This window comes from Chenopodium quinoa, unplaced genomic scaffold (assembly GCF_001683475.1).
Source record: "Chenopodium quinoa cultivar QQ74 unplaced genomic scaffold, ASM168347v1, whole genome shotgun sequence".
Taxonomy (NCBI): domain Eukaryota; kingdom Viridiplantae; phylum Streptophyta; class Magnoliopsida; order Caryophyllales; family Amaranthaceae; genus Chenopodium; species Chenopodium quinoa.
In genome coordinates, this window is record NW_018745106.1 from 33967 (window position 1) to 59265 (window position 25299).

The following is a 25299-nucleotide window of genomic DNA, read 5'->3' on the forward strand; positions in this document are numbered from 1 at the left end:
AAAAACTGATACACAAACCTTTGGTATGTACCACCAAATCAAGAAGAGCAAGCCATGCTCAAGGTATCTTCCCATGGAACATTTCCCCATTCGACATAACTTATAGTTGACAGCAGGTGAGCTATAAGAAATTTCATTATTTAAGAATTAAGACTCTAGAACGAGGACTTCGAGTGGCTGCATTAGATCCACCATCCATGTATAATACACGAGAAATTTGCTCATAATAACATTTATTTCCTCGCTATCTTGTAAATGTCAAAAAGATTTACATAATGCATGTACAACTAGCTTGTAATCACTCCTGTAGAACAAATGAACCCTCTATTCTTTTGTCTAAGGATAAAGGGGATAACAAATTCGCCGGTGAGTACATGTCCTTGAAACTAGACGTTGATGCAGGCTTAAATTCGTAAGGTCCTTCTTTGACTCCCCATACCTGTAGCACATATAACATTCAGTTCTACAATTAACCATTCAATAGTCAACCACAAAATAACCAACACAAAAATGCAATCTTTGAATCAAATATTAACACCACAACTATAACTTACTTGATTCCCATCTTCATCATATCCTCTATCCCACATGTGTATTTCATTGTTTTTCAAGACCGATAGCTCTGATTTACAGTATGAGGCATTGTTCTGTACACAAAGAAAATTTGGTCAAATATGAACAAAAAAAGAAGCTTTCCCTACAGCAAAACACATCAAGGAAAGGAAAATACACACCCAAGTATTAGGAAATCCCTCTGATGGTGTTTTCCCTTCATATAAACAGCGTTTTCCACGTTCACACCGTTTGAGATGAATAGTAGTCAAATGTTCTGCAACATCCTGCAAAATGGCGACTGGAATGAGCAGCCATGCCATGAAAGTGTATGATAGAATATCTGGATATGTAGGTTGCTTAATGGGATACAGATATGCTAGCTTTACCTAACCACCAAGGATTCTGTGGTTCAATGCCTGAAGGCCTATCCTATTAATTACAAAGAATTGAGGAGTAGCCAAGTTTGTTAGGGCTTTGGACCGTCCCTCCACCACTTGACATCATTCATAGCCAAACAGCTAACAAAGGATGTCGTGCCCATACTTTATCTAGCTAAGAAGGAAAATTAATTACTTTATTAACTATAATTATCAAATGGAAACATTTACCAAGGATCTCACAAGTCAAATTTGATAATTTATTTAAATCTTCTGCCATCCTTCAACTACCAATAGTCTAGAAAACAAAAGTACATGTGATTGGGTCTACAATGCCCAGTTCCATTTCTACTAATTGTGACAGGTTCCATAAGTATCTCATTTATGGCAATCAAGGTTCATCGCCAGTTGACTGTTAAGCTAGCTAATGACACAATTGGAAGGAAAAGCGAGGTAAAAGTTTGGGCAAAGGGAAAATCAGGTAGATCAATCCAGAAAACCGGACCCAAAACCGTAAATACCAAACCAACATATGGGTCGTCATTAAAATAAAATAAAAATAAAAATAAAAAACCGAGATTTCTGATTGGATATGGTTAATAATTTTTCTGTAATTCGGATACCTAAACCAACCACATGAATTTAATAGTTAAAAATTGCCGAAAATAAATTTTAGCTCATTGGTAAGGTTACCACTTACCAATCATTGATTTGCCTTGATTTAGTTTTTGATATTCCCTGTCTGCACTTTTGTCTATTAGTGTTGGAAATTAGATTTAAAAATTACAGCTGTCTCACTAGTGAACATTTTACCTTGGGAAAGGCAGTTCATAATTTTTGCTTAAATGAATATCAATCTTACTGGTCCTCTTAAAACAAAACATGATGCAGTAACTCAGGACCATACCAATATGTTTTTATAAGCTGAAGGAAGGTTGGCAAAGCAAACTAGAGTAACTTACTACCCGAACAAACCAAACTGATTTTCCGATTATCTGGTTAACCAAAATTACAAATACGATTTAGGCTAAGAAAATGTGCTGCCTATATTTACTACTTACAACAAACAGTTGACCAAATCCAGTTTTGCACACCCATGATGGAGCATGTGGAATGTCTAGCAGTAAAAAAACCAATATAGATCCCTCTAATCAATCCCAACAAGTGCATGTAATTCAATCAGTCATAAAAAATAAGATGTTCCTACTGAAGAAAACCCATTTCCCATCACCATATATGTAAGCATTATAACAATGATAAATGTACATAGCAAGTACTTATGGCATTTAACAAAAAATCACAGGTGAGTAGATGACCCTCCAGCACCATTAGAAGGAGAGATTTGATTTTTGAAGTAAAAAATAGCAGAATTAGTTCTGTCATGATGAATACATTATTTAACAGGAGAAATATCCCATAAGATTGACAGCAGTGATGGACATATTTGATATTTCTTCCAGCAACTTATACTCACAGCTTAACCATGTACAAAACCTGGTATAGTCCATTTTCTACTCCAGAGAAAAACTATCACGGAAAGACCTAAGAGGTACTACAACATAAGTATATAATTATAAATATCTCTTCATTGTGTTACACGTATCAGAATGTTCTTGGAAGAACAAAGCTAGAAATGAATTTATATGAAACTAGCCTTATTCTAGCAAATTAATGTTAAAGAGTTCAGTTCAAAGCATGTTTAAACATAAAGTATGCTAAAGCAAACTCACTCGAATAACTTCTTCAGGAAGTGGACGTTGATCCTTTGACCGATCACAGAAGTTCTTATACTCCTCCATGTCTCTAATGGCATATGTACTCAACTGCCATTGTAAGTAAGAAGCCTTTATCAGAACTAAACTAGCCAGTGCACAAACTTGATATTAATATAAGAAACTAAGTCTTCTAATGGAGAAAAATAATGTGGCTGTCAAATATTTCTTGCTACTTCAAGAGGCAAAAAAAAAAAAAAAAAAAAAAAAAAAAATGTACCCATCTGAGGAAGATCAGAGATAAAGGTGGCCTTATAAAAGCTAATAGCTCAAAAATGAAGAACAATTTAAAACATAAGGCTCACCTCAACATCACATTTCATCTCCTTGGGACAAGGTTTCACCATATAAAATCTCTGCAATGCAAAAGCAGCAATATTAGCAACCAAAATAATTTCCTACAGAATTTAATCCTGAGTATATTTAGAAACAACATTGTTTACAAGAGTAAGTGACACTATATATCAATGAAAATTAAATCACATTTGGATTTCTGCCAACGTCTTAAATTCCTAAATTTGTTTTTGGGGTAAGGCAAGTGAGGACTCCTGCTTCTTAAAATCATATATACTGAGGAAAGTGTGAAGAGACTACAATCCAAGATAAATAAAAAATAATATATAACCAGAGAAAGAGTATGCAAAAGAGCAAAAGAAGATAGAAGGCTAAGAAAATACCACATGACAAACACACTCAAGTGTTCAGTCTGTTCACACTGAAGCCCTATTACAAAAAGTAAAATATAAAGTATAACGAAACAAAAATTTCCAATTTCTAATACTCCCTCTATTCTTCAGTTACGCTAGATATGCAATTTTAAAAAATATTGAAAAAAATGGTGATCGGGTGTAAATTTAGTAAGAGAGAGAATGGAAAAAGAAAAGATGAGTGGATGTTGGAAAAAGTGAATAAAGTAAAAGGGGTATATACCTAAAATAGAATAACGCAAAGGGGGGAAAAAAAAGAACCAGCTACTGGAAAATGAGTAGAACAATAAAAGAACGCAGGGAGTATTTGGGTTCAAAATGAATGAAAAATATCCATACCAGAACAGCATGCCAATTAAATTTGTGAAAAAAACTCAAGGTTGAAATAACAGTTCAAGCAAGTAACAAAGAAGAAGTGAGGAATAGTTAAGATTAGGCATGGCAAATGATCTCCTCCATGTAGGCATGTATAAGGGAGGCATACCTGGCGAAAGGGTTTCTGAGGAGTTCTCCAGAATGCCTGGCAACAGAAAATCATACCAGTTAACAAAAGATTTCCATGGATTAAAAAGCCAAACAATACACTGTATCTTAACTACCTGCTCGAAGTACAGAACTTTTGAGCCATCCACCATATCTGCAGCTGGACAGGCAATCATTCTGCAAAACATTATCCTCCAGATTACTTAATCGGCATATGAAATGTTCTAGACAAATGACTCTTCTTAAACACCCTCAAACACTCAGACGAGGTAAGCAAAATTTAAACAATTCTACCACAGTGATTTGAACAAAAAAAAAAGCCATGCTTTAAATATAGAAAAGCATTTGGATATATACATTGTAACATCTAATTAGTGGAGCTGATGGTCGGGGTTTTCAGGACTTGGTGGCAGAGAGAAGAAGAAGGACATAATTATTCCTCAAAGGACATGAAACCTATGATTCCCATTTTGAAGTGATTTATCATCCTTTCATCCTATTGCACTCACATGACAGTATTGTATAAACTTTTTCCACAACAGTTAACATCCCCTAACCGAGTCCCCTCCTTCCACGACTAAAATGCAAACAAGAAACCTCAATAGTAATTCCATGATCAATCAAAAACATACTCTGTCCCAATAGTTGTCGCATTGCTAGTTCAAATCACACCACCATCAAGACTACTAATTCTATACAAAGGGAGTATGTTTTTGATTGATCATGGCACTGACTAATTATGTTACAACTAAATCTAAATACCTCAATCCAAACCCCAAAAGATAATTACCAACTCGAATACATTCTATAAAGACCCAAAATTCTAATTAACCACAAAAATTTCAATAATCAAACTTAAAAAAAAAACAACAAAAATCCTCGAATTTTCAACATTTCCTAGAACATTTGATGAAAGAAAACACAGAAGCATAACAATACCTCAAATTGAAAAAATGATCAGGGTCTCTCGCAGCTTGTTCCCTTGAATTCTACACAAACCCAACAAACAAATACCCACAAATTCAACTTCAACAATCAAAAATTCCCAAAATCAAATATTAATAAAATTAAAATAAAAAAAAAAGGAGAGAGAAAAAACCTTTTCACCGGAGAGAGAATGGGAGACGAAACGAGCATGGTCACGGCGGGTGGTGGATTTAGTAAGACGGCGAACGAACAGCGCACCGCCAACCACAATTAGAGTTTTAATCACCCAACCACTAGCTTTGCTCCACCCTCCATTTGTTGGTTCTGTATCTCCTTCACCCATTTCTTTGCTGTAATTATTCTATGATTCTGGCATGATTCTGGGATTATTAGCAAAATTTCAAGCTTATATTTTCTGGGTTTTCTGGGAATTTCAATTCAAGATGATTATGCACAAAGATTGTTACTTCTATTGGTAAAAGAGAAGGAATTTGAGAGTGGAAAAGAGGGTTGAGTGTGAATTTGGAGGATATTCAGTGGTTCAAATTTTCATACATATCGACGGGAAAAATGACTAATTGTATGACGGAAGATGTGGATGTCGACGCCTATAATTATCACACTGCGATTTCACCTAAATCATTGATTTTAATCCACTTAAAATGTTGAGGGAAAAACAATTACGGAGCAATACTCCGTACTTCGTATGAGTTTGTATTTGTGTTGAGTCCGTGTGCCACTGTGCCTTGCATTGCACTTGGTGTAGCTCGGTTTATGCCTAACCATACAAACTACCCGTATGGTGTTAAAATTTCTAAACATCGGTATAGTGTATAGCGTACAGTAGTGCAGTCAAATTTCAAATCGAAACCGTTTAACTGTCCGAAACAAACCGACCCAAATGAGAATCGAACCGATTAAAAACCGTTTTTTTGAAACCGAAAACCGACCCGAACCATATGTGAATGAACCCGAAACCAAATCGATCCGAATAACGTTACACCGTATAAGAACTGAATCCGTTAATGAACCAAACAAATTCTAAACTGAACTGAAATCAAACCAACCGAACTGTTTCTAACGAGAAACCGCTTTCAACCCGAAACTGTTTGAACCGGGATAAAAAAACGTTTACACCGAACCGTTAACAACCCGCGACCCGTTTGCACCAAACTGTATATAAACCGAACCGTTTATAAACCGAACCGCTTACAAACCGAATTGTTTATGAACCGGACCACTTATAAACAAATCGGCTACAAACTGCTTATTATAAAGAGAATATTAAAATCAAGTTGAAAGATGTTTTAAATGAAATTTAATTATCATAGTACAAAAATTCTTCTAACCAAATTAATATTTATTGAAAATTTATTTTCATAGTATAAAATATTTTCCTGTCAAATTATTATCATAGTACGGAGTACAAAATATCTTCCTGCCACTAAAAAACCTTCTGCCATAAACTGAACCGAAAAAGAACCGAACTAGTTATAAATTGAACTGAAAAAAAACCAAACCAATTATAAACCGAACTGAAAAAGAACTGTACTAGTTATAAACTGAACCGAAAAATAACCGAACTGTTTCTAACCCGAAATCGTTTCCAACCCGAAATTGTTTGAACAGGGATAAAAACCGTTTACACCGAACCGTTAACAAACTGCAACCCGTCTGCACCCCCCGCTTACTACTCGGACTGTTTACAACCCGAACCGAATTAAAACCGCTCAAGAATAAACCGGAACTGAATCGAACCGATAACTATTTAAACCGAACTAGAGCCGACCCGTGAGACACTTAAACCGATTTCAAACCAACCCGATTTAATACCGAACCGAACCCGAACTATCAAACCGTTTTGACAGTGCTAACGTATAGGAACGAGCAAATTCAAGTTTATCAGAATAAGAAACGTAAGTTGTTTATCAAGGGGCAAAGTTTTACTTTCAATTTTCATCTGAAAAAGTAAGGGCAATAGTGTCATTAGAGCTGAACGTTGTTAGGTGACGACGTTAGGTAAAATTTGTCAAATATTTACCTCCTCTTTTTTATTTCTCTCTCCTCTTCTCGTCCTCTAATTTCTCTCTCTTCTTTACTTCATACGAGTTGAGTTACCATCCACCATAGAAGACAATTGGAGGTAGGGCCACAACTACTTGAAAACTCAAACCATTGGAGTGGTGTAATTTCTAAAGAACTCGAACCTTTCCACTAAGGGTTAACCATACCATTGTTTTCACCCTTTTCAATTAGGATTTTCGTTTAGATCGGCAGCAAAGCCGACGATATGTGATGGTAACCGGGGCTTCTTTGCCATTTGATTAACAAAAAACGAGGCAACTTATTTACTTCTTTGCCATTTGATTAACTAAAAACGTTTATCATTTTTAGTAACCGGGGCTTCCTCTATAGTAACTAAGCCTATGTGTTCACTAAGTTGGAATGTTTGTGTGAATAACATTTTCTTTATTTCATAGAGTTGATTCGCTATTTCTCTTGGGATTCGAATCACTACCAATATAAAAAGATTTGATTTTATAAACAAGACATCATTGAAATTTACACAGAAATTGAGCAGCAACCTTACCACTGAAGAGCTGCAACTATGAAATTAAGCTAGTGGTAATTCAAGCAACCCAAGAAACGACCAAGAATGCAGCCAGTATGAATAGATGGGGCAGCGCGTACATAGGGATGGGCAGCATGCTAGCACTCAACTCTTATGGCTATGGGCAGCATGCTAGCACTCAACTCTTATGGCTATGGGCAGCATGCTAGCACTCAACTCTTATGGCTAAAGATGAGCGTATTCGCAACTCCATCCAAACATTGCAGTGGCACACAAGTCAATGAAAACACCGTGTGTTTTTGGAAAGAACAAAAAAGTTCATCTCTGTTACCCTAGATGATGCAACTTCCGATAGCCACCATAACAGGGGAGCAAAACTGAAATGGATTTAAAACAGAACATGGTTGGGACCAAAATTATTTAAATGATTAGATTTTCTTTTCATTTACTTATTTATTTATTTGAAGAGAAACTTTTACATACAAGCGTGCAACTAAGTTTCATATAACTGGAATATCAGTATACCCCCAGCATAGCAACTATAAAGATATGTAAAATACATTACAAATACTAATTATATTACCATGTTCATCTACCAGGTAAATAAACATATGAAGTTCATCCTTATTTTCCTGTGTGGTGAAATATTCAAAGCAATTTAACAATTTCATCGACTAGAACTACTGATTTCCGGAGACAGGAGTGTCTTTGCCTCTCTTAATGTCATCCCATCCTCTAACCCATGGCTTCCCTGGTGCTGCTCGTGTCTCAGGAGCAGCATGGCTGTTTAGATTGCTAGAAACCTTCTCGCGAATAGCAGTAAATACCTACAAATATAAATTGTTTTTAATCAAATTCCAATTTTATTTTACAAAGTATGGAAGATATCAATGATTTCTTCTCAGTCAGAATCTCACAGGATTCACACTGACTGACTCAGGTGGTTGTTCTTGCCCACTCAGCCAGTTCCACAAATCTGGGTTTTCCTGTAGACATGAACATAAAAAATGAGTTCATCCAAGTACAAGCACAGTATAGTCCAGTATCCAGATTTTCCCACCAAGTAGAAAAGCACTCAGAATTCTTGATTCCAATTTTACCATAGAAGCATAATTGAAATACATATGAATGTCTCTTAGCCAAACAACAATTGATAATAGCTTCTTAGATAACAAGATACAAGCATATTCACAAAGGAGGTCAAATTCTGAATATAAAGGGACTTTAACGATTCCTTCAGTGGTTCAAAGTAAGTTATCAAATTAGAAAATAAAATTTTTTTTACAAAAAAACATTTTGATCACAAAATGAAAGGTATAGGTCTTTTTTGTACAAAAATGAATTAGTTCATAAATGTTGAATCAGATGAGACCTCTGGTCATGACTCATGAGTACTAAAAGTGTAAATTTTATGCGTAGCAGTTTTTTTTCCCTATTTTTGTTATGGGAAGCAATACAATGTAAAAACTCTATACATCAGGCAGACTATCCTATGACACCCTCATATGTCCTGCACCAACACCAAAAAAATTCACAAGAAGAGTATCATCCCATTTCACTATTTCCAACTAAAATCCACTTTTCGGAAGGAACCTGAGAGGACACTATAATCATCTACACATACCTCTAAATCTCACTCCATAAGCTACCTTAAAGAGCTTAAACAGTTGTTGACGATCATCTAGTGAAACCTCTAACACAAGTCCATTCATAATAAGGCATTTGCATCTCTAATTTCCCTTGAAAAATCTAAAATCGTCATAATTCTCTCCTGTCATATATAGTAGACCCCTGAAACAATAAATACTCAAAGTAGGCTTGACATATGTATCCATTTAATAATTTATCTTATTGATTACACTAAGGCCATATTTGCTTGATTATAACTGCACTGTCTTCCAAGCTCAAGACAACATCAGTCTCTCCAACCTAAAGTCAAAGGCCATAGAATTTGTCACGTTCCCAATTTCAGCCAATAAATTTCATACAAACAATTTACCACAATCCAATAGAATTAAAACCACACACAAAGATCCTCTTTTCTAATCTTGACTGAAAGAGGTAAAGGGTACATACTGCTTCACACCTAAAAAAGAGCAGACTACTATAGGTAGTAGTAGGTAGCAGATAGTAAAGATGAAGTTCATACACAACCCCCCAAGCAAGTAGCTAAAAAACTTACATCACTACTTAAAGCATTTAGACTTCCTAATAAGTCGTTTCCTATATTTTAAACTCGCAAACTTCCCCACTAAATCTGAACAATCCAAGCAACATTGTGCAATCCCTCCTCTCCCCTTTTAAAAGCTCATCTAGCCAAGCATTTGACATGGAACTGTGTAACCTAAATCACTACCCCCTGTTCCCTATGATCTCAAATTAATAAGGGCCACAAAGGTGAATTCTCAAACACTTGCGTGTATAGTTGAATACTGCCAGCTACCTCTATCAGTACAAGAATAGAGTACATGTATACTACCAGCTTTCTCTATCAGTACAAGGATAGAGTACATGTATACTGCCAGCTTTATCTATCCATGTGATGTGTGCAAGTCTCTTCCACAAGGCTATACTTCATAAGGAAACAGAATAAAATTCAATCCCAATGGCTCCTCTCCTCCCAAGGGCACTCAATTGAGGTGCAAATTGGTAAAATCAATGTATGGCCTTAAACAAGCTCCCAGATAATGGTTTGCTTAACTTTCAACAACTCTAAACTCTCTTATCATTTGGTTCTAAACAATCAAAGGCTGGATAGTTTGTTCACTAAGACAAGCAACACCTCTATACTCTTTCTCTACAATGTTGGTATATGTGGATGATCTTCTAATTACTGGCAACAATCATCGAGATATTAACATGTAATTATGTCTTCCCATTTTCATTGAAGGACTTATGTCCTCTTTAATCAAGAAGATTTTCCCAGAGAAAGTATGTCACTGATTTCTTGAAAGAACAAGGACTGCTGGATGTTAAACTCTGATATTGCTTGTAGATTCTCATTTGAAATTCTCACCAAACAAAGGAAGTCCTTGACTAATCCATTCATCTATCAACAATTCCTTGGAAAAGTGGTACAACTCACTGTTACTAGGTCTGAGATAGCCTTCACGATGCAACTTCTAAGCTGAACTACATCTCAATCCCCAACACACATGTTAGATATCTTGCTAGAACTACAAGGTCTACAACTCAAGGCATTTTATTTGCTTCATCTTCTGGATTGAGGTATAAACATGTTGAGATAGATTGCCATTATGTGAGAGATATGGTAAAGGCAGGCAGTCTTCTCACTCAACATGTTTTGTCTTAGGATCAGTTAGCTAATATCCTCACTAAAATCTGCAGTAAAACAGCATAATGATATTCTGCTTAAGCTGGGTGTCATTTCTCAATCCCACACTCGGCTTTAAAAAGGGTTATAAGGGTTACAAGGTCATTTCCCAAGCACTTGAATATATACTGCTAGCTTTCTGTATATGTACAAGAGCAGCTCATATGCAAAGACATTGTAGTGGATTCTGTACGCTATTATTTTGGTTTCAGCACAATAACGAGGTTGTTTGTTATGAGCACATTTACATTGTGCATGGCTCATTGTTGGTAATGAGAAATGATCAGAAATTCCCTTGGTAACATACTATTGATAAAAACATTCTATCCTTTTCTCTCTAAATCCTCTTGCATCACTAATCATCTTATTCATTACACAAATTAAGATAGGTGCATTGTGTACTATTAGCCTAATTCAAGAAAACTAGATAGCGAATGAAATTATGTTCCTCTACCTAGTCCATATTTCAATGTATCACAATGTACCGAATTCCAGGTATTATAATTACAGATAATAGCTGGCTACATGTGTATTCTACTATCAACAAGTGTGGAAACCAAAGTTCATAACACATATAAACTTTTGTATATCAAATTTAATGGACAGCCAGCTCATAAAAGCAAGGTGAATAATAACATGTCTGTTACACAAAGTCTATGGTTACATTTTACAAATTGTGCAGAAAAAGGACCAGCATATAAATTAAGAATACCAGCATAAACATATTTTTGTTATCCTTGCTTGCAGAAAGTAAGCATGCTAACACATTGGGTATATCAACTCAATTTTGTGCCATATTTTAACTTCATAGCAAAATTGGACAATAGAACATAAAGCGTAAAATAGGGCAGAAAAATGACAAACCAGGTCAAGAACTTCAATGAGAGATTTAATTCTATTTTCATCCATTGAATGGATATTATCTTCAACCCATTTTCCTAAGACCAAATCCAGTTCCAAGAACCCACGTTGCTTGCTTCGATACAGCAACCTACACCATCAAATTTTACATAATGTACAGCTTTATCAACAATTATATTTTCCCAATTTTGTGCAAAGCAAATGATGCGTCAAAGATAACTAAATTAACCTGTTCATCGTACGCCTTCTACTCTCCACATCAGAAAGATCAATCTCACTCGAATAAAATCGATATGTCACAGGAACCAACTGTGAATTCCTGAACATTTTATACCAAAACAGATAGAAACCATTTACCAATCGATTATATATCAACAAACTGAAACACGAAAAATCAAAGAAAATTGAGGAAATAATTACACAATTCTGCAAGGTGCAACAGTTGGTGAAGCAAATGAATTGCAATTCGTAGAAGCAACTTTCAAATTGATGATCCTATTGAGAGTTGTCGCCGCTCTTCGAAGCATCGCCATCTTATACCAATTCAGCTAGTATTATTAAACAAATTCGACCACGAAAACTTGAAATCACAACAACCTTGCAGTTCAAATTGAAAGCAAAATTCCAATTACTCCTCCCATCACATTTGCAAAGCAATCAATTGCAAAAACATAAACACAGATTAAAACTTAGGGTTTAAACTTGGGTAGAATTGGAATCATGAATCAACCCATAAATACAGATTAATAATGAAAAATAACATAAAGTTAAAATGTCTAATTAATCTAATAATCATATACAGTATTAAGAATCTCATACAATCAAAATTGAATTTCTCAGCTCTAATTATGCAATATAGCTACAATAAAATTCATTGAAATCTACGTGATTTCTCTAAGTGCAATATTATTATTGAAAATTACAAAATCAAAGTGAAATTTCTCAAAAATATATAGAAAATGAAGTAATAAAGTGCATGAATTCTGCAAATTACCAGCAAATATTAGAAAAATAGAATGCAAAATGAGAGAAAAAAAATGAGAAAACTGACCTCAATCAAAAAGCTAAAGAATACTTGCGACCGTTTAGAACTCGGTGCAGAAAATGATTTATTTAAATTGGTTTGAAGAAGAAGAGGGGGATAACGACGAACACGTCTCTCTTCTAATAACCAGACAACTGAAAATAAAATTACTACTCGTATATGATTAGGGCGGTAAACACGCGCATCATAGCTAATAAGCTGGTTATCGTATGTCAAGAGGTTTTTTACGGTATCGTGTAGGGATGGCAGTCGGGGATGGGGCGGGTTTCCCATTTAACCCAACCCACTGCCATCCCTACTCGATACCGAAAAAAACCTCTTCACATACGGTAACTATCATCCGCATCTGACCCGCTCCATTGTCATCTCTAGTATCGTGTCTTTAACCTTACTTGTTAATATTAATGAAGCAAAATATAATCTAATGTTATATCATATCATATCATATCCCTAATAAATAAAGCCGGATCTCGTAGTTAGATCACGAGACAACGACACGCCGACATTTGGCAATTCAGTTTTCGTCAAGCATCGCTCTACGTAGACGACAAATAAGTATTGTGATACATATGATGCTAAGTAAGCAAATTTTGGATAGATATTGTAAAATAAAAAAAATATATTAAATATTATTATGGATATCATAAACTTTCATATGTTGCTGATTTTTTTTTTTTTTTTGAAAGAATAATCAGGGTTACTTGGTCAAAGGTTACTCGATTAATCAAGGGTTACTCACTCGGTCATGGGTTATTTGGTCAACCGGGGGGTTACATACCTGGTTAGGGATTATTCGTGTATTAGCTAGCCACACAGTTTGACCTATTACACACAAAAGTTATTGTATCGATATAATTCTAATATTTCATATGTATATATTAATCATAACTCTTAATAAATATCATAGAATTCGTTTCTATTTCCATTGTAAAATCCATTTAAAAAGTTCTTTAAATAAGATCCATTTATAATATGTTTAATTTATTTAAAAAAAATTAAAGAATCAGCAAAAATAAGTTTTAAGGCCTATTCTGTTCAGCTTAATTTCAGTTCAATTCAGTTTCTAATTTCCTTATTTCATAAAAATTCATTTCAACTCTATTTAGTTAAATTGTTTTCAGTAAATCGGAACAGGCCCTTAATCGATAAAAATAATTTGATTTAAACCCGAACTTGTGTAAGCCGTACATTTGCGGGTCAAAGCCGACCCGTTGTTGTAGGTTTTTTTTTTAATTCTAAAATTTTAATGTCAAATAATGTCGTGCTTATATTTAAAATATTACTTTCATTTTTACATAAAATCTAATATATATATATATAAATAAAGTAGGCATTTTTGGAGAGCATTGGGAACGTCACATAAGAAAATGTATATTTTCGACCAATTAAAAATTAGATATCTATTTTATTTTAGAATTAAAAAAATCACTCGCCACTTAAACAAAAGTGACGAATGAAATTTTAAAATTTTGCCACATAGGTAAAAACGACGAATAGTAATTTATTAAGATTTTAATTATTTAAATATTAAATTTTATCATTTTTATTTGTTACAAAACTAACAATTATCTTTAGATATTAGGATTTATATTATTTAAAAAACTAAAAATTATATTTTGATATTTAAAAAATATAAATTATCATTTGATGTTAATGGTTTTATGTAAATATTTGATATTATGATATTTTCATACAAAATTTTAAAACTTATAATGCAAGAAAAAAAAATTAAGAGATCACCAAAAAAATATTTATATACAAAATGTATATAAAAATTCGTGCATCGCACGCCACATAAGCAAAAGTAATATTTCGACCAATGAAAAAATAGATTTATATATTAATTTTGAATTTAAATTTTCATCGCCATTTAAGAAAAAATTAACAAATGAAATTTGAGAATTGAAAACAAAAAAATAGTAATTTAAGATTTAAATTATGAAAAAAAAAATTATCTATTTTATTATCTTTTACATTAGGATTTATATTATTTTAACAAATAATTAGAAATTAAAAAATATATTTTGATTTAATGATTTTATCTAACTATCCGATGAACGAGATAATATTTATTTCAATTTATAAATTCAAGTTCTATATACTTAAAATTTGAATAGGAATAATTTAAAACTTAACAAAATATTTTACCTTAAATTAATGTTAAATTAATATAATAGAAAATAAAAACAAAAAATATTAAGAAATTACAAAAAAATATACAAAATGAAATATTTAAAAACCGTGCATCGCACGGGCTTTTATCTAGTATATATTCAAATTCAAATAGTGTCATGCACTCATGCTCATATGTAAATATTTTAATTTTATTTTTTCAAAAAAAAAAATGTTCAAATTTAAAAGTGTCAAGTTCATATTTGTAAATATAATGTTCATTTTCAAAAAAAAATTAGTTTTAAATTAATGTAAGTAATTGTTAACGAAAAAAAAAACTATATCATTTAAATTTATTTTAAATATTTTTATGGACATATATAAAGTATACTCGTACAAAGTGTTAATTAAAGTATTAATAATTTGACTTTTACTACCACTAAAAAACACCACTTTGATTTTTGCTAATGTCTAAAATTTTATTTATTTTTCTATCACACACAAAAAAAATAATAATAATAAGCTCCCAAATAATGGTTTCCATTAAGCTTTCATTAGTGGTTAGCCATTAAAAAAAATTTCCTCGATTTACGTGTCGAAAATGTTCCATTATATTTAGTATATTAAGTAAAAATGTATTGAGCATAAATAAATCTAATACTTTCTCCGTTTCTTTTTAGTTAGTTGACATGTTTTTTTTAGTCACGTTTGTCAATACAAATTCAACCACTAATATCTTATTTCCCTATACCAAAAGTCATTTTAAAAAGTACTCATGGTCATCCAATTATCCAAGTGTAGGACAACCAATCTTAACAATCAAGGGCGGACCTTCGTTGAGGCGGGTCGGGGCCCGGCCCCCCTTAATTTTTCTAAGCTATTGGTTAAAAGTTATATAATGTATAATAATTACAATTAAAAAGTTATGGCATAGTGGTTAAGTATTGTTATCTTTTAGCAAAAGGTTGGAGGATCAAACCTTGGCCCCCTAAACTTTTTGGCTCAAAATCCGCCACTGTTAACAATAAACTTTTGGGAAGTACTCCCTCCATTTTTAAATACTTGCTCCATTTCTCCATGCGCGGAGTTTTAGGAGAAATTAGATAAAGTTATAAATATGGAGGTAGTGGGGTTGGTGGAAGAATAAAGAATTGTAAAAAAACAAAAGTAGTGGAGAAATTGGAGAAGAGAGAAGATGAAATTAATAAAATATGATATTTGTTGGGTCCACTAGGCGAGAGAAATGAGTTAAATACTGTAAAAGCTTTTCAAATAAGGAAATGTAGCAAGTATTTAAAAACGGTCGAAAAAGGAAAATGGAGCAAGTATTTAAAAACGGAGGGAGTATGAAATTTAATCAAAGAGGATATGTGAGTATATTATTGAGTTTTGTTTGAAGATTCTATTTTAATTTGGGGAGGGGAGAGGGATAGGAAATTTGGAATACCTAGAGATGCATAAAGAGCTAATTAAGTTGTTGAATCATAGTCACTCAACCCCTTCTTATAATTTCCCTTTTTAGTTATACAGATGTAAAAGTTGGCGTTTTATGATCTCTATTCTATTTGCATTATTCGTAACAAATCAAATTAATTGTACAACAATATATGCTTGAATACACTAGCGGAGCCAGCGTGGGACAAGGGGGGACAAGTGCCCCTCCCCCCTACTTCAAATTGGTTTATATACAATATTTTGTGAATTATGCGATAAACCATAGTAGTTGGCGCAGTGGTCAGATTGTAGGTTTTTTTTTTATTTTTTTATTTTTTTTTTTTTTTTTTTTTTTTTACAAAAATTAATCTTTATAATTGTTAAAAATAACTAAGCTAAAACTTGATATTAAACGGATGTATCCTAATTGATTTGAATACTCCTTTTACTTATTATTCAAATAGTACAAGATCATGCGCTTTCTTTTTTCGACAACTACTCATTCATCTTCTACATACAATTTTGCAAATTTCAAATAGACTTTTAAAACTTGAACCTTCCTTCCCCTCACTTTCATTCTTTCTCGATTTACATATTTCTCAAATGTTTGAATGCTTAATTAGCTATAGAATTTATTTTTCATGAAACAAATCACTATTTTCTCTATCCTTAACTCTCTCCCTCTTTCCTTATCTAATTATTTCGCAAAATTTACAAATTAAAGTTACTCTTTACTTGCCACCCCTTCTTCTAAGCCCCCCATGCTCACCCTTTTGCATCTTCCTTTTCATTTTAATAACTTATATGGTTTTAAAAAATTTAGAATTATTTCAAAAAGTACTATTTACCTTATTCTTGATTACATGCTAAAGATTGTCATCTAAAAAATTCTTCATCTTTTTTTCTTTTCTCAAAGCCCCTCACGTAGTTTTTCTTTCGTTCTTCATTTCACATTCCTAATTTCTCTCCATTTTCCTCCTCTATAGCCTCGAATTCTCTTCCACAATTAAATACTAAGAATGGTCTCCCTTTTCTATTCCTTCATTTATTGCTTTAAAACATCTCTTTATCTTTTTCATTTTATCATCCCCTTGGCCATGCCTACCTGATCCCTCTTTTTATAATGACTTTAAAATTATAGGTCGCACTTTTTCCCCTCTAACATATTCTTTCCTTTGTTGTCCCAAACTTTGTCTTTCACGTTCCTTCTTTATTTCCTTATCCTTCTTGTCCCCATTCTGTCCTCTAAAAAGCTTTAAAAATTATAGGTTGCACTTGCTTCTTACACCCCATGGCCCCACCCCCTTTTCTCTTTCTCGTCGGTCCCTTATCTCACCATACTTATTTCTATCTTACTCTTTCTTCTGGCCTCTCCCGTCTATCTCTCTCTCTCTCTCTTGAGCCTTCTCCTTCTTTATTACTATATCACATAGTCTTTCTCTCTCTCCCTTAGTCCCCCACTCTCTTTATCGCTCTATTTATTTCCTCTCCTACCCCTCTTTTTCTCCTGACCCTTTTTCTTCTTTCTCTTTCTCTCTATCTCATCCTCTTTCCTTCCTAGCCCCTATTTCTATCTCTCTCTTTTCTCCCGCCTCCTCTCTACCATATTTATCTCACTCTTTCTCTTCGTCCTTTCTCTCTCTTCTTTTGGCCTACCCTTCTCTATTTCAAACTACTCTCTCAGTCTTTCGACCTGCCCCCTTTCTCACTCGGTCCCTTTTTCTATTTTAATCCTTCTCTTTCCCAGTTCCCTTTCTTTCTCTTGATGAATCTCTCTCTTCTGGTCCTTGTTTCTAGCATACCAGGTCCGTTAGTCAGTTACTCAGAATCAGACACTTAGCTTCTAGTAGAGTCCAAGTAACATAGGATATAACATGTAACACCCTAGAAATTCCTTTCTTTTAAAATACCTGTTTTGTCTTGTTTAAAACTCAAAATAGGAAAATCTAAGACATTACCGCCACCGTGAAAACGGCTAAGGCAACTATCAAAGACACACAGCGGAAGACTTCTTTAAAATATTTAAAATGACTCAACTTAAAAAGTGAACTAACAAAAATAAAGTAAAACAAAGTCAAACCTACAACTTGGAACCATTGTAGGCCCTTAACAAAACCAAACCAAATTCAAAACCTTTACGTTAGTCTTGCAAACAATAATATCATAAAATAATTAAAACAATAACACATCATAAATTGATGGAAACTGGCATGATTTTCTCTTCACTCATGCCCATCATGAATATGCTTCATCGCCTGAAAAGCTTCTCTCTACTTGTTTCCACTACTCTCCATTAAAAATGGAACATCATAGGGTCAAGGTAAAGACAAGGCCAACAAACACTCAAACACACAATCAACAAAGCTGAGTACATAAGCGTAGTTAAACACACTAACATGCTTTTACCTATCAACAACACAATTTACCTTGTTGCACCTGTTTTCAAGCACACTACATACAATAAAACTTCTCAGCTCAACTAAGTAACTAAATAATTTATTTAGCTTTGATTACGCATAGAATGGGTTTCCCCCCTAACATGCCCCAATAAAGGGGTACTAACACGGGAGCTAACCGTGCCAGTATAAAAGAATCACTCATAGGTGGCGGAATTCCTGCGCATAACAATAAAAGGAAAATACAGCGTCCTGCACTCCCAGTAGAAGTTATTGTTAAATATAAAACCCCATAACTTCCCCCATATGTTCATACTCAAGGTGTATACGTTCCAATAGTTTTGGTGTGTAATCTCTTTCACTTTACGTTATTTACATATTATTAAACTTGGTTATGACTCTCAAATTAAACAATAATCATACAATCACAATAATTATTCAAACAACTAAACACTCTAATTTAATTCTTGAATAATTAGTTGACCACATAATATTTAATGTTGAACCCTTTTTAAATCTACCTCGGTGACAAAGACACCTTAAACGCTTAATGCACCAAAAATCCTATCACTCGGTGTTGAAAACACCTGAAGTGCACTAAGGCACCAACATACAATTTATTTCTCGTGTACATAGACACTTACATAGCTCATTTCCCATGCTTGTAGCATCAATAAAAATTATATGAAGCACAATAAAAATTCTCTTTTAATATTCCAAACTAAATTAAACATTTAGTTTAATTAAACATGCTTTCTATCATGCCATAAATAAAAGTGTGGTTCATATTCAACATGCGAAATGATTATTTTCAAATCAATAATCCATCAAAAATTCATAATTCAATCACCAATATCAACCAAATCACAATTTTCAATCATAATCTAGCATGATACTATTTGGAATTAATTAATCACATCTAGCATGCTAGTACATCATCAAAAATATGCTAAGTACGCGAACGTACCTTGAATACGATCTTAATATCGCCACGACTAATAGAAATCACTCACTTCAAAGTCTCTTACAAACCAAAATCATAATATGGTATTAATATCCACTCTATACAAATTTCTAGCAATATATACTCTTATCAAACCACTCATAATTTAATTAAAACAAGGTGAAATTTTACTTAAAACCTCACACTTTAATCCAAATTAATGGATAATTAAAATTCTTTCAAGAAACTTGATTTTTAGCATACTACCAAAAATTCTAGCAATATATATTAATAAAATCTTGATGTAATTATGCTTTAAAACCCTTACATAATTAAAGGTTTAAACCACCCTTAATCATAGTCATTCATTAATCAATTATTTATGAATCTAGGGTTTCAAAATTAGGGCTTTTTAATTAGAATTAAAATCTAAAAATTATTATGACCATACATAATATCAATCATATCATCATAAAATTAACACAAAACCCATAATTTATAATTAGATCTAGGATTAAACAAAAATAAAAACAAAAGATTTAATTTTTTTTTTCCGAAGAAGGGGTGGCCAGACTGCTGGCCAGCGCCACAGCCGGCTGGTGGTCGCCGCCGCTGCTGGCTGGCCGATGGTGGTGAACCGATGGTGGTGAACCGAAAAGGGGGAAGGGGAAAAAGAGAGAAAAAATAAAGGAAAAGGGAGAGAAAGTTTACCCTTGGGTATTCTCCACTCTAGGCAAAGTTTAATTTGCCCAAGTGTTGAATATTTATACCTCTTTCTCTAGAAACTCTTCTTACCTAAACTTTACCTTTTTACCCTTTCCTAATCCTTTCCTAATTAAAATTTACTGAAATAGAACTTTCCTAAAGTAAATTCCAACTTAATAAAATAATTAATTAAATAAAACTTTCCTTTTATAAAATATTTCCTAACTTGTTTAAAACAAATAATTAAAATATCATAAGTAATTCATTTCAATTTATTTAAATACCCCACAAAATACTCATTTTAAATAAAATACATATAAAAATGCGAGGTATTACATAACATTAAATCAAGATCCAAAACTAATGACTATATTACTCTATCTAAAGCTAAACTAAGCGTAGCTCAATCATGATGTATATAAGTATGCAACAAAGGAGGCAAATCAATAACATCAACAAAATTTACTTAAGGTCTACTTTCATAAAACAGAGTTTATTATATTATTTAATAAACAACATAAAACATAAATTTATAAATAATCATGCAAAACACCCAACAAACCATATAATAAAACGGAGATTTAATACAATCCAATATCTTAAATAATTAATATAATAAATAAATAAAGACCCAAGTATCAAAATAATAAATTAAAATCAATGAAAAGTAAAAAAAATTATACCAATGTGAGCCTGTTAGGGGGTGATTGGAGGATTAGTAAACTGGGTGATGTAATTAGGGTGATTGGAGGATTGACAAACTGGGTGTTGCGATAGGTGATATAATAAAGAGGATTGGAGGATTGGCAAACTGGGTGGTGTGATCAAGGCGATTGGAGGATTGACAAATTGTGTGGTTCAATCAAGGCGATTGGAGGATTGACAAACTGGGTAGGTGGTTCAATCAAGGCGATTGGAGGATTGGAAAATTGGGTGGTGCGATCAAAGTGATTGGAGGATTGACAAAATGGGTGGTGTGATCAAGGCGATTGGAGGATTGAGTGAAGGATTGACAAATAGGGTGGTGTGATCAAAACGACTGGAGGATTGACAAACTGGTTGGTACAATTAGGGCGATTAGAGGACTGGTAAAAAGGAAGCTACTTGCATCAATTTAATGTAAAATACCAACCCTTACTAAAATTAAAATAAACATAGACAAGTAGGTGTTAAACTTCTAATTTAAGGATAAGTATTTTGTATATAATACAAATACTTATTGAGATGATTGTATAAAATAATATTTGAAAGTTAAAAGCAAGAGAGGGAGGTCAGAAGAAAGACGAAGATAAAGAGAAGTCGGAAGTGATAGAGGGATCAGTTTCCTTCTTATTTTTCTCCTGCCTCTCTCTCTCTCTCCAATCTAGCTTGTTAAAAGTGTTTATTACAAGGTAACCAATAATTTTTATCATAGTTACAATTAATTTTTAGTTGTTTAACATTCCTTTACCTTATAAAAAGTTTAAGAAAATTCTTATGAATAATGGCATGGACATTTATATCCCTAAAAATGTTCTTTTACATATTTTCCCTCATGAATTCAAAAACCTTAAGATTGCCTCTTAATCATCGAAATTGATTAATTACTTGTGTTTATTTCAATATTTAAAGCATCTTTTAGTCTCTCCATATTTTTTTTCGGTTTTTCTATTTGAATGATAAACACTATTTAATACAAAGTATTCTAAATTAACTTTAATATATATGGAGTACAAAAATTATAAAGTATATAATTGTATGATTACTTGTTTAATTTATTCAATTCATCTCAATAAGTACTTAAAATTATCATGCAAATAGATATAATAAAATACCATGCAAATTTGGATATAAGTGTAGGGAATATTTCAAGCGTTAATCCCCTAGCTTGAACCCCACTGTGATCATACAATAAAGTACGGTGGCGTCCAAAGGGAAAGAAGATAGAGCAAAAGAGTCGCCAACAAGTTTTTTTAGGAACTTGTAAACCGTTCACAAGGTGAAGGTTACACCCCTTAACGATCCAAGAGATCGTCAACTTCATAAGGTCTTGAACCAAATAGGGTTCGGGGATATGATGAAGGTACAAATCCAACCTAAAAGAGATTGAACCTGCCCTAATAATAGGCCTCTACTTTATTCTGATCGTATTCATGTGCGCTTTCTGATTAACATACAATCAATAGGTTAACCCTAAACCTGTTTAATCTATGTTGGTTGAATATTAATGCACAAATAAAACTATTATTGGCGATCACTTGAATTATAATCAAATTAACCCTAAACAAGAATATTAAATATCTTATTAAGCGTGATTACAAGTACCAATTCCCTTTAAACATGTATAAAAGGTGTGATCAAGCAATTAAAATAAAATATAATATCAAGCAACATAATATATAATCATCATAATAATAATAATAATCATAAACCATAATCATGAATCATAAAAATAATCATAATCATAATTAATAATCATAAATCATGTTAAAGCATAATAATAGCAAGATCCTAGGCATGATACTAACAAGATTAATAACAAACCCTAGCATGTCACTAAGCAATAAAAATCAAATCTTTAACCCTAACATGATACTAACAATCATAAATATTAGGAAGAAAATAGGAGGCATCATAACAATCATACTTAGTATTAAAGTTACCCTAGACATGATACTAGAAATCATAATAACAACCTAAGCATGAACTCTATATCATAACATCCATAAAAATCATTAGAATACTTACTTTGATGCCTCGTACCTCTTTCTAATAACAAAATACACGCGTTAGTAACTTCAAGGAAAATAATAAACAAAACAATTAAACCAAATAATGGAAAGAGAGATTTGGGACCAAACCCTCAGAAATTAAACCTTTCACGTCTAGGGCGAAGACAACTTCGAATATGGCTAGGTGTATCTAGATCTAATGAATGCGGAATTTTGTATATTTGTGAGAAGCTAGTTTAGAAAAAGAGAGATCAAGGAAATCTTGATGAGAGTTGGTGAGAATTGACGAATGAAAATTGGTTCTCCAAAACGGAGTTTTTAGCACGTTATTTATAAAGTAAATCAGCCAAAAAGATAAAATATCAAAATAGAATTCTGGCGCACATAAAACGATGTTGGTGCCAATGCTGGCTATTGGCGCTAGACGCCAACATTAGTGCCAGGCGCCAAGCGTAGCGCCAGGCGCTACAGCTGGCGTTTGGCGCTGATTCAGAAATTCACGCATTTTCTTAAAATCAGATAGAAATTTCCGTACAGGAGGATAAAATCGTATCTTCCTCAAAAAACGTTCTTTGATTTTAATTAAAACTCTGAAAAGTCAACAAAAGTCAATTTATCAATGCTAATTGAATTAGGAATGAAAAGAACCTTCTAGAAGAATCTAGAAGACTAAAACCATTTCTAATTGTATTAGGAGTGATAAATCTGTATTAGGCCCTCCTCTAGATCATTGGGTCGCATATAAGGCTCAAACCGAGCCCAGTTTAGTAAATTGGCCATAACTTCCTCAATATTTATCGGAATTGGGCTTATAATATATCGTTGGAAAGCTCTTGTCAAGCCCCATCTAACTACACTACTATTGGACCCATATCATGGACCAACCAAACTAGATTGGCTGTTTTTCTTAAAATAAGTTTTAAAAAACAGAGAGAAGAGAAAAGAAATTAAAACTATCCGCAACACTAAACTTTCCACACTTTCACTTCATTCGATTATGATTCGACGCGAAAGATACTCATCACTGGGTTTGGTTTTGGGGAGACACAAATGGGTGTCTACAATAAGGCATAAAGTTCACCAGTAATTAGCGGCGGGGCTACAAATGCTAACACTGAAAGTGGCCCAGTGCAATTTCGTTAAATTGGGCGCTAAATCATTTCTTTGAGGATAAATATGTTACTAAATCATAAATTCAATGATAAAATTGAAGAATAGATTATTGATTAAAAAGGTTTTCTCTTTACTTTGTATGAGTAAATTTCAAAAATCCGGGCCACTTAGGGGGCCCTGTGCGACGATCGACCACTCTACACATTCTCATAACCACTCAACCACCCCTGCCAATAATAATTAATTCTCCTTAAAAGGCTAGCCAAATTGGGCGCATCGCGTGCATAAAAAGCCCTAGTTATCTTAAAGATTTTTATTATAACATAGATATCTTGTTATTGTGTTATTTTACGAAAGATGTCTTAGGGCTATAACGTGGGGTAAAAATCTTCTATTTATCCTACTCCCTCCATTTTTTTAAAGTGACACAGTATGACCGACACGGAGTTTTAGGAGATTTTATTGACTTTAATAAAATAAGATGTTAGTGGGGTAGGTTGGAGGAGTGAGAAATGATGAAGTAAAAGAATGTGAGAGAAAGTGGGGACCTTGAAAGGAGTGAGAAATGATAAAGTAAGAGATAGTGGTGTGAAGATATATTATTAAAATGTAAGGAATTTCTAAAAGAGGAAGTGTGTCACTTTAAAAAAACGGTCGTTTAAGGAGAGTGTGTCACTTTAAAAAAAAAACGGAGGGAGTATTTATTTACTTGTACGGTTGTGGTTGTACTCTATTAACCTTCTTTAGTAATATTTATTTTATTTAGTAATCTCTTTTTTATTCTCTTTCTCTTTTTGTTTTTTTAACAAATTTGCAGAAATCCTACTTTCATATGAACCTTATTCATTTTGTTTCACGTTTATAAGAAATTTATCTATCTCAATCTTACTACAGGTTGTACTCCCCCCCCCCTCTTCTTTCTTAAAAAACACTTATGCATAAATCTAGCATGAATCTACCATAAACTCTTTCTAGTACTGTCATCTTTAAAACCCACCTTATCGTATCTCTCACTTGTTTTATTGCTTTCCTTTCCCATTATCTTCTCCCCTATCTTCTAAGGTTTTACAAATTTCAAAACTATTTTTCAATTTGAATTTTCCCTTCTTCTCATTAAGAATTTTTCTTACTTGTCTTTTACGATTTAGCATATTTCATAACAAATTTAATTGCAAGTTTTCCTTTTCCTTTGTTTTCCATAAAATTTACTATACACTAATGGTGTTCTTTTTAAAAGATGATCAACATCTTG

General features: G+C 33.1%; 2 protein-coding genes across 3 annotated transcripts; both read right to left on the bottom strand.

Moving 5' to 3' along the window:
* Positions 1-117: 117 nt before the first annotated feature.
* Positions 118-5494, bottom strand: LOC110710060 (chromophore lyase CRL, chloroplastic-like). The gene is made up of 9 exons (XM_021888316.1): positions 4994-5494; positions 4834-4883; positions 4011-4071; positions 3896-3931; positions 3010-3060; positions 2663-2755; positions 735-839; positions 555-647; positions 118-439 (listed from the first exon to the last, which is right to left on the bottom strand). Exons 1-9 carry the CDS (start codon positions 5162-5164, stop codon positions 299-301), a joined length of 801 nt encoding a protein of 266 aa, XP_021744008.1. The 5' UTR covers positions 5165-5494; the 3' UTR covers positions 118-298.
* Positions 5495-7831: 2337 nt separating this feature from the next.
* On the bottom strand, positions 7832-12803 carry LOC110710061 (succinate dehydrogenase assembly factor 2, mitochondrial-like). Of its 2 annotated transcripts, none has more exons than XM_021888318.1 (6): positions 12640-12803; positions 12009-12121; positions 11818-11907; positions 11592-11718; positions 8311-8379; positions 7832-8220 (listed from the first exon to the last, which is right to left on the bottom strand). In XM_021888318.1, the coding sequence occupies exons 2-6, from the start codon at positions 12119-12121 to the stop codon at positions 8074-8076; spliced, it is 546 nt and encodes a 181-aa protein (XP_021744010.1). In that variant the 5' UTR covers positions 12640-12803; the 3' UTR covers positions 7832-8073. The 2 variants fall into 2 exon arrangements, with proteins under 2 accessions (XP_021744010.1, XP_021744009.1); XM_021888317.1 differs by having other exon boundaries at positions 12009-12185; positions 12640-12802.
* Positions 12804-25299: the final 12496 nt, after the last annotated feature.

Excerpts from the sequence above, each read along its gene's own strand:
- LOC110710060 (XM_021888316.1), bottom strand. The coding sequence starts at position 5,164 with ATGGGTGAAGGAGATACAGAACCAACAAATGGAGGGTGGAGCAAAGCT. Across the intron at positions 3,932-4,010 it reads AAGTTCTGTACTTCGAGCAG|GCATTCTGGAGAACTCCTCA; the intron begins GTAGTTAAGATA and ends TTCTGTTGCCAG. Across the intron at positions 3,061-3,895 it reads CTCAGAAACCCTTTCGCCAG|AGATTTTATATGGTGAAACC; the intron begins GTATGCCTCCCT and ends TTTGCATTGCAG.
- LOC110710061 (XM_021888318.1), bottom strand. The coding sequence starts at position 12,121 with ATGGCGATGCTTCGAAGAGCGGCGACAACTCTCAATAGGATCATCAAT. Across the intron at positions 11,908-12,008 it reads GTTGCACCTTGCAGAATTGT|GAATTCACAGTTGGTTCCTG; the intron begins GTAATTATTTCC and ends TAAAATGTTCAG. Across the intron at positions 11,719-11,817 it reads AGAAGGCGTACGATGAACAG|GTTGCTGTATCGAAGCAAGC; the intron begins GTTAATTTAGTT and ends TTGATGGTGTAG.